The 8854-nt window shown below is 42.5% G+C and overlaps 1 protein-coding gene and 1 non-coding gene across 2 annotated transcripts; one reads left to right on the forward strand and one right to left on the reverse strand.

Annotated features, from left to right (window-relative positions):
- Nucleotides 1–2469: 2469 nt before the first annotated feature.
- S100Z (S100 calcium binding protein Z) lies at nt 2470–7813 on the reverse strand. Its single transcript, XM_053918164.1, is given in 3 exon segments — nt 2470–2634; nt 4820–4973; nt 7734–7813. Coding segments are annotated over 3 exon segments (399 nt in total).
- Nucleotides 6215–6350, forward strand: LOC112307588 (small nucleolar RNA SNORA48). The gene has a single exon (XR_002975072.1). It is a non-coding gene; the product is annotated as a small nucleolar RNA SNORA48 (small nucleolar RNA).
- Nucleotides 7814–8854: the final 1041 nt, after the last annotated feature.

Consider the following 8854-nt stretch of genomic DNA (forward strand, 5'->3'; position numbering starts at 1 on the left):
GGGTGATCACTTCATAAGTTATATAAATTAATACAATATTGTACAATACAACTATAGTTGAAAATAGAAAAATTATTTAAAATAAAAAATTAACAATTGGCAGGTACTTTCATTTGGTTACTAAACAAATATCAATATTTATTGAGCAGCTACTATCAGCCAGACAGGGAGACAGGCACACTGTAAGCAAAACCACCCTGACTGGGGTCATTGACATTCCTGATAGTCTCCATCTTGGCAAATCTAATGGTCTGTTATTTGTTCTCAACTTAGTCCCCCTCTCAATAGATTTCGCCCTCTTTCCTTCTTCAAATACTTTCTTCTCTATACTTCTGAAGTGCCATTCTCTCCTGGTTTTCTTTTTATCTCCTTGACCATGTCTTTGCCATATCATCTGCTGGTTCCTCTTTCTCTGGAAAGCTAACTGTTGGACTTTCTTTTCTATACACATTCTTATCCTAAGTGATCTCCTCTAGTCCTCTTGGCTTAGTAGCATTGAGATCTTAATGACCCTAAAATCTCTATCTTTAGTCCCTTCTTTACACTGAGCTCTGGACTAGATCCTGTATCTAACTGCCTGTGTGATATCTCTACCTGGATACCCACGAGGCACCACAAACAGAGTTATTGATTTCTCCCCAACGTCCCCACACCAAAGCTGTCCTTTTCCAGTCTTTCCTATTTAGTAATTCAATCATTTGCCCTGCCAAGTGGTTCAGTTGGTTGGAGCATCATCAAATACACCAAAGGGTTGCTGGTTCAATCTCCGGTCAGGGCACAACCCGGGTTGCAGGTTTGATGCCCTGTTGGGGTGCATGTGGGAGGCAACTGATTGACATTTCTCTCTCTCTCTCTCTGTTTCTTCCTCTTTCTCTAAAATCAATGAACATATCCTCAAGTGCAGATTTTTTTTTAAAGATGCATCATTTGCTTGACCAAATATCTAAACCTTAGACATGGTGTTTAGCTTCTTGTAACAGAATCTAACTTAATGAGAGAGCAGTTGTGTTTTTCACATAATTAGAAGACCAGACGCAGGCAGACCAGGGCTGTGTAGTGGCTCCTTGATGATAACAGTGTCATGGGCTCCTTCGGTCTTTTTCTTCACTGTCCTGATGGTTGCAAGATGGCTGCTCTTCCTCCGGCCTTGCATCCACATTCCAGTGGGGAAAAAAGGAAGGAATTAGCCAGGTGGAAGACATAGAGCCTATAGGGGAACAACAACTATCCCAGAAATTCCCAGTAGACTTCTGCTTATGTCTCATTGTCCAGAACTGTGTTTCAAGCCCCTCCTCAGTTTCCGGAGAGGCTGGGAAATAACAGTTGTTTAGCTGGGCACATTACTACCCTATAAATCAGGGTTCTGACACATGGAAGGCAGTAGAATGGATATCAGATAGACAATAGAGTGACTACTCTGGCATCCTGGACTTTTCTCTTTTCCTACACTTCATTAACCACCCATCAACAAGTGCTATCAGTCCCATCTCCAAAACACTTAACAGGTTCAATTGCATCTGTTCATTTCTCCAAATCCTGGCTGCTCAGCTCCCACCCAGACCACAGCAACAGACCTCTCTGCACTCCTTTCTTCACACAGTAGCCAAGGTAACTGTTTTAAAGTATAAATATAAGTCATACCATTCCCTTTCTTAACTTCTACAGAGGATCTGCCACAGCTTGGGTTGCCCCTGAAGAAGAGCCCCAGATGGGCATTTGCGTGCAGGTCATTATTTGAGAGGGGCAGGACACGTGGGTGAGGGGGATGTAGTGAGACAAGGAAGGGAAGGTAGTACGGAGATGGTGCTATGTCAAGCCAGCTCCCCACGGGCGGGCGACAGAAGCTTACCCCCAGGGAGGCACTGGGAAATGACTTAAAATACTTGCCTCAGAATTATGTGCCCCAATGGGCAAGGAAAGGTATTTCTACAACAGCCCCCGAGAGTCCCTGGCTCAGCTCCTTTGGCCTGAGCACCTAGTCCTGCATCTACCCCTTCCCTGACCTAACTCACTGGAAAGCCAGCATTTCCTTGTATTTATCCGCCTTTCTGTGTATAGTTTCTTCCATAGGAAGCAGAATCGGAAGAGAGGCAGCCACTTAATTTCTTCAACAGGAAAGAAATTCAAAATATAATTTAAGGATGAGTCTACCTTACAAGTTTGCTAAGTTCTAGTCTCACTTGAAAGTAGCTAAATTTTTCTGATGCTCTCTGACAAACAAGAAATATCTTTATAAGACAGGAAACACCTTCAATAAGATATGAAAACATCAAGTAGGGCATATGAGATTTGGAATATTTATTTAAAATCATTATGTTAAGGTGTACATCATTTAATAGTACTATAGTAATTAATTATATGTATATTATATCTACAAACAGTATCATAATAACTGTAGATCTGGAGGGCATAAATGAATAACAAGTCATTAACTTTAGATATATTTCTGCCTTTAGATTAGCTTGTTACTTATCTTTCCTTTCCTTTCTTCTTCAGTTGTTCTACAAAGTAATCATTACAAGCAACTGTCAGGGCGGCCACCATGACCACAAATTCATTGAAATCTACTTCATTGTCCTGATTGGCATCCAGGTCTTGCATTATCTTATCAACCAAATGCAGGTCCTTTTGTCACTAGAAGGAAAAAGAAAATTTCTAATTCCCAGGCTTCAAAATTCATAATGACAACTGAAATCACATCTTCTTTTTATCTATATCGAAGTTTTTATTTTCATTTTTTAGCACCTAAGGACAGTTTCCAAAAGCCTATTTGCAGGTAGGTTTGAACCAGGCACAGATTCTAAATGAGTCCACACTTTGCCCCGGGGCCACATAATTCTGGCTCAGACCTAAAGACAAAGAAGGTCAAACAGCAGCTCATCGTGCGCTGCTGCTGAGACTGAAAATGCATTTACTACTCGACCTCACTGGTCAGGGCCCGGACTCAGCGAAGCAGGCAGGGAAAATGGAAAGACCATTTCACGGCCAAAAGGTGACGATATGAGTGGCTCTACCATTTGCCAACAGTGGGACTTTGAGCAAATCACTTAACATTTTTAAAAGTTCTTATATATAAAACGGGGCCAGTAATATCTCCCCCAAAATTTGAGGGGTACTTCAACAAACTTCTAAATGTGCTTAGCACCACATTGCTATATTTAGCAGATAAAAATACAGGACACTTAGTTAAATGTGAATTTTCGATAAACAGTGAATGCTTTTTTAGTATATTGCAGGGGACACGCGATATTTATCTGGCAGTCTTACGGGGCACAATGCCTGATGCGGAAAAAGAGGCACCCCGTAAAGGCAGGTCTTGTAGGAATGGCTGCACTTACGGGGGGAAAGTACAGCAGGGAGCCCACGGAGGAGATCGGGGTTCAGAGATGGCAGGACTGTGAGGCACCCACCCTTCCTATGACTAGTGGCTGGTGAGAAATTACTCCGGAAGTGGTTCATTTCTCCAGGAACTCCCCACTGCCCTTCATTAGATGCCCTTTCATTACATTAAATGGTTGGAAATGTGAATTGATCGAGATCAACTGATCAAAAACAATTACAAATTTCACTTGAATGAATCAAGGTGCCAAGTTTGACTAACTGAGCTTTTTATTCTAAATGTTATATAATATGGTAGCCAAACTGAATTTGGAAAAAAAACACCCAGTTCCTGGGTACTCCTAAAATCACCAAAAAGGTATCGTGAAGAATTACTACATTAACATACAGCATGTGACTATAGCTAATGATTGCGTATTTGAGAGTTGGTAAGAGAATAGATCTTAAAAGTTCTCACAACAAGGAAGAAAAATCTTATACCTACGTATGGCGACAGACAATAACCAAAGTTATCATGGTGATGATTTCACTATACAGATACTGAATCATTATGTTGTACACCTAAAATTAATATAATGTTATATGTTCCTTATGCCTCAATAAAAAATTATAGAAAAATATGTAAATTACCATTTGTTCTACCAATGTACTAAAAATAAAACAAAATTGTTTTTGGATTACAAAAATAAGTTCCTAAAATATTACTATTAAAGAAATTTTTACTTTAAGTTTTTCCACAAAGGGTGGGAAGAAGAGTGTTGGAATTAAGTCACTATAGTCTCAGTACCGGGTTTGGACAGAGTATTGTCATGCAAGGGTAGGGTGTGTGCTGAAGTCCATTCGAGGCAGCTCCATAAACATCGGAATGAAGAGTCTCTCTCAGAGGAGGCCCCAAACACTGCATGGAAGTTCATGTGCAGACTTATTAAACTCTTGGCTATATTGAGATGTTCAACTGTTGCTACCCAACTGGTCACTGGCCAGACACACCCTTTCCGTCAATCTCTATCAGCTTGTGCTTGGCTGACAAAGCTCTCTCAGTATTTGTCATTCATCAGAAAAGTTGCCGCCATGGCATAAAGTACCCCAGGCTTCTTTTCTGACCCAATAAACAATATTAATTTACTGACAGCTGGACGAAGCTCCAGGTGTAACTAGTGAAACTAGCTATAACTATAGTTATAGTTAGTGGCTAGATAGCTATAACTAGCTATACCTTTGCTGCACCAGGAAGTGGAAGAATTGACGAAAGCCTCAAGTAGAATTCACAACGCTTGGAAAGCCTAGCCACAGGGAATATAGAGAGGGCACACCCAGACGGACGTACACAGCAAACGCAGGTTTCTCGTGTTTGCGTCCCCTGTATTTTGGATCTCAGTGTGGAATCACAGGAGACTACAGGCACAGAGGGTGTTTCTGGGTGTCTCCAGGGTGCACTCCCTCCACCCTGGACTGAATGGGGCAGAAAAGCGGGACTCACCGAGAGGAAGTCCGTGAGCTCTCTCTGCAGGAGCATCTTCAGTTCCCCCTTGCTGAGCTTGAATCTGCCCCCTTCCCTGCAAGAGTACTGGCGGAAGGTTCTAATCGTGGTGTCCATGGCCATCTCCAGCTGCGTGGGAATGTTGGCAGCAGAACTGACCACTCCAGGGGCAGGCCACCAAACTCAGGGACTTGTTCAAAATAAGCAGGTGGGGAAACACTGACACTTTTGTTAAAACAGAATAGTGTGTGTTCGTAAGTTAGCAATACGGACAACACACACAGTCATATTAAAACACAGGTTAAAAACAAATGAAAAAGAGGAAGAAAATACCTAACCGTACCTGTCCAGCCAGGCCACAGCTCTGTCGACAGGTGTTTACAATTAAACTATACGCATTTATACCGAGGGTTCCACTTAGACACACCTGTTCCCAAGAACATGAAAATTACCCATGACAAGACATTTGAAGGGAAGTGCTTTCAATCGCCAGAAGGAACAGGTGTGAGCTGCCTCCCCAAGGGCCATCCTGGAAGGGTTGGTGCCCATAGTGTGCCTTAGATGAGAAGGCAGAGGGGGAAGGAAGCCTTCCGTGACCCCTCATCACAGTGGGTAGAAATAGTCAGTGGCTAGGAAGTTGACGAGGGGAGAAAAAACTCTAAAAATAGAGGAGCAAATTAAAAAACGCTGGTTCAAACCTGCAGACTGCTCAGCAAAGCCAATAGCAAGGCGGAGGGAATAAACTCAGAGCAGACTAGTTCAGATAGCCCAATGGGGAACTGTGTAGCTACAAAACAAGAAAGGGAGCTCTCCATGTACTGATTTGGAACGGTACAAAGCAGAACCCTGGCTGTGTAAGAAGGAAATAAAATAAGAATACATATGCCTATGTACTTGGCATTTGAAAAACGAGTCACTGAAAGGATATGGAGAAAGTAATAACAGAGGTAGCCCTAAGGGGAGAGGCAGGGAGAGGGTGGAGCAGAGTGGTTGGGAGTAAGATTTCTCATTTACACCTTCTCAATGGATTTTAACTTTTTCAGTTATAGGAATATATTTCCTAATTAAAAAATTGAAATCGAATAAAGCCCAAGGCAGCTAATGAGCCCAGAGCAGCTGTATAGGCAGGAGTCCACGGGGTAGGGATTTCCAGGTGAGGGAAACTCAACAGAAAAAAAACATCACTGAAAAAACGCAACCCAGAAACTGACCACTGTGCCTGTCCTCTCAGAACGGAAATGTAATTATTGGAAAAGCAAACCAGCATCTCCTTTTTATTTCCTTCCAACAAGCCTGTTGGGATAGTGCCTTAACCAGCCCATTCCCCTCCTTCTTACCACCCAAACACTCCACCAAATATTTTTAAGTTAGTTTTTTTTTAAATTATGAAAGTGATGTCCCTGATCTGGGTAGTGTTGCGTCTGCCTTGGTGGTGCTTGTCTCATATCAGCCAGGGACAAAGTAACTCCTTGTTTATCCCAGGTTGGCTTTTGGTCTGTGCCCATGCCTGGTTCATGCCTTGGACACATAGATAAAATAATTAAATAATTAAATAATTAAAGTGATAATGCATATGGTAAACAATAAGTATACGTGGAATAAATCAAGAGTATGACATAAAAGTAAATCTCGCTCTCCACCATTCCCCACCACAGTCCCCCTTGGCTAAGCCTTCCTGGTGAAAGCACCGGCTGCCTGGCTTCAGCTCTCACCCCTGCCACTGATGAGTTGTGTGATCCTGGGCCTTCACCACTCTCTGTCTCGGTTTCCCAATCTGTACACGTGAGACAACAGCAGTACCCACCCCAAAATGGATTAAATAAGTTAAAATATGAACATACTAAGTGTAATGCATAGTCAGCTATTATCCTTACAAAAAATATATATACACCACGGGGGTTGTCCAGAAAGTATCCAGCCACATAATAAGAAAAATAGAGACACTTATTGAAGAAGATACAAGAAACATTGTACACAGGACAATGATATCTCAGTCCCCTTCAAAGTAGGCACCTTGGGACCTCACACAATTCTCCCAATCGCCATCAGCTGCCCCATCGTATTTTCCTGAATCTCATTGACGGTCTGAAATCTCTTCCCTTTCAAAGGTGATTTTAGTTTTGGAAAAGCCAGAAGTTACAGGGTGCCAAATCTGGGCTGTAGTGGGGCTGAGTCAGTTGGGTAACTTAATGTGTCACAAAAAACCCGGGAGGAATGTTCAAACCTAATGCAAAATTTGATGCAGATTCGTTGCTCTACTCACTCAGTCATTTTGAATGCGATGGTCACACAGTACACATGCTCTCTCAATGGCGTCTACCGCCCCCACTGACCAGTACAGTGAAGTCATCATTGTTCACACATGTGCATTCCAGTCCACTCTCCTCGGCTGCCAGGTTACATCCATATCACGCAAACTGTTCTTGTTATATTAACAATGGCTGGACTTTTTCTGGACAGGCCTTATCATATATGTCCTAGAATCTTGCTGCACAAGCACATATAGATGTACCCCATTCTTCATTAAAATTGCATACTGTTCCACTGGGTGAATGTACCTACAGAGTCAAGAAGTATTTATCAGGCACTTACACTGTTTCAGGCCCTGTGTAAACATAACAGAAGAAACTTGCCCTTGGAACAAATCTTGTTGCTATTTTTATCAGGTTGTGTTAAATATATGGAATGTGGGGAACATTGACATCCTTTTTATGTTGGGTCTTCCTATCCAAGAACACCCCAATGGCTTCACGACCACACGCTTCTGGGTCTCCTCAATTCTGCATGCACTTGCCCCTCTCCAACTCTTAAACTTGGTTTCCCCCAGAGATTACAGCTACTTCTAAAATTTCAGTCACGCCCCAAACCATATATTTTGGTCCACATCTCTTTGCTAACCTCCAAAACCACCTACCCAACAGTCTGCTGGACCCCATTGCTACCTGAGGGTCCCACAAGCTTCTCGAACTCAATTAAGACCAAAGCAAAACCCATATCGTCCAGTTCCACCCATCCCCCAGCTTCTGGCACTATTTTTAAATGTCACTTGAACTCATCCACTTCTCTCCGTCCTCACCACCTTTAGAACTTCATAAATCCTGGTCTCTACTACAGCTTTCTCTGCTTTCTGTCTATTCCCTCCATTCTGATCTGCATTCCACTGTCAGGGTATACAACACAAATCGGCGTCCCCACTCCTGGGCATTCAAAGGTATGGCTGTGCCTACACACTGTGCTCTCATTCTTCTGCCTTCCTTCTGGGCCCACTACCTGAACTGCTAATTGTGTTTACTCCTTAAGGCTCAGTTTAAATGCCTCCTCTTGGAAGTGTTCCTGCACTTCTCCCAGCTCCCCAACCTCCACCCCTGTACTCTCTTATCCCCTGGAGCATCCCCTTGTCTTTTTTATCACTGCGTTTATCACATATCCCTGCAATCACCTGTTTCTTCCCTGCCCACACACTTCTCACTCTCTCGGCTTTGAAGGAGTCCCTGGACGGCAGAGCTGATGTCTGCTTCACCTGTGCGTTCCACAGCTTAACCCAGGATCAAGCATGTGATGGAAATGCTCAGAAGTCTTTGCTGATGGATAGAGTGATGAGCAAGCCTTGGAGAGGGAAACTAAGATCTCCAAAGACTTAAGTCTTTTCTGGTTTAACTGTCTGAAGAATTATCTGATTGCTTTTATCTAAATAAATTTGCTTCATCAAAGGGGGAGAGAGAGAAAGAGACGGGTGGGGTAATAGTCATTTTAAAGACTATAAAGTTTGAATTTGGAACTAAATATTATCAGGGAAAGCTGCTTAAGTTATAAAGGGACTAAAATGGGTAAGTTTTACAGAGTATGTAGGTCTCAGCAATATTATATTTAAATCATATTTAACCATAAATTAATTTACTTGGAGAATTCAGTTGTCAGGCAAAACCCTTAACAGGATAGATATTTAAAATTGTGATGTCATAGCCCTGACTGGTGTGGTCGGTGGGTTGGGGGTCATCCTGCACAGCAAAAGGTCACGAGTTCAATTCCAGGCCA

The sequence above is a fragment of the Desmodus rotundus genome, chromosome 1 (assembly GCF_022682495.2).
Source record: "Desmodus rotundus isolate HL8 chromosome 1, HLdesRot8A.1, whole genome shotgun sequence".
Classification (NCBI taxonomy): domain Eukaryota; kingdom Metazoa; phylum Chordata; class Mammalia; order Chiroptera; family Phyllostomidae; genus Desmodus; species Desmodus rotundus.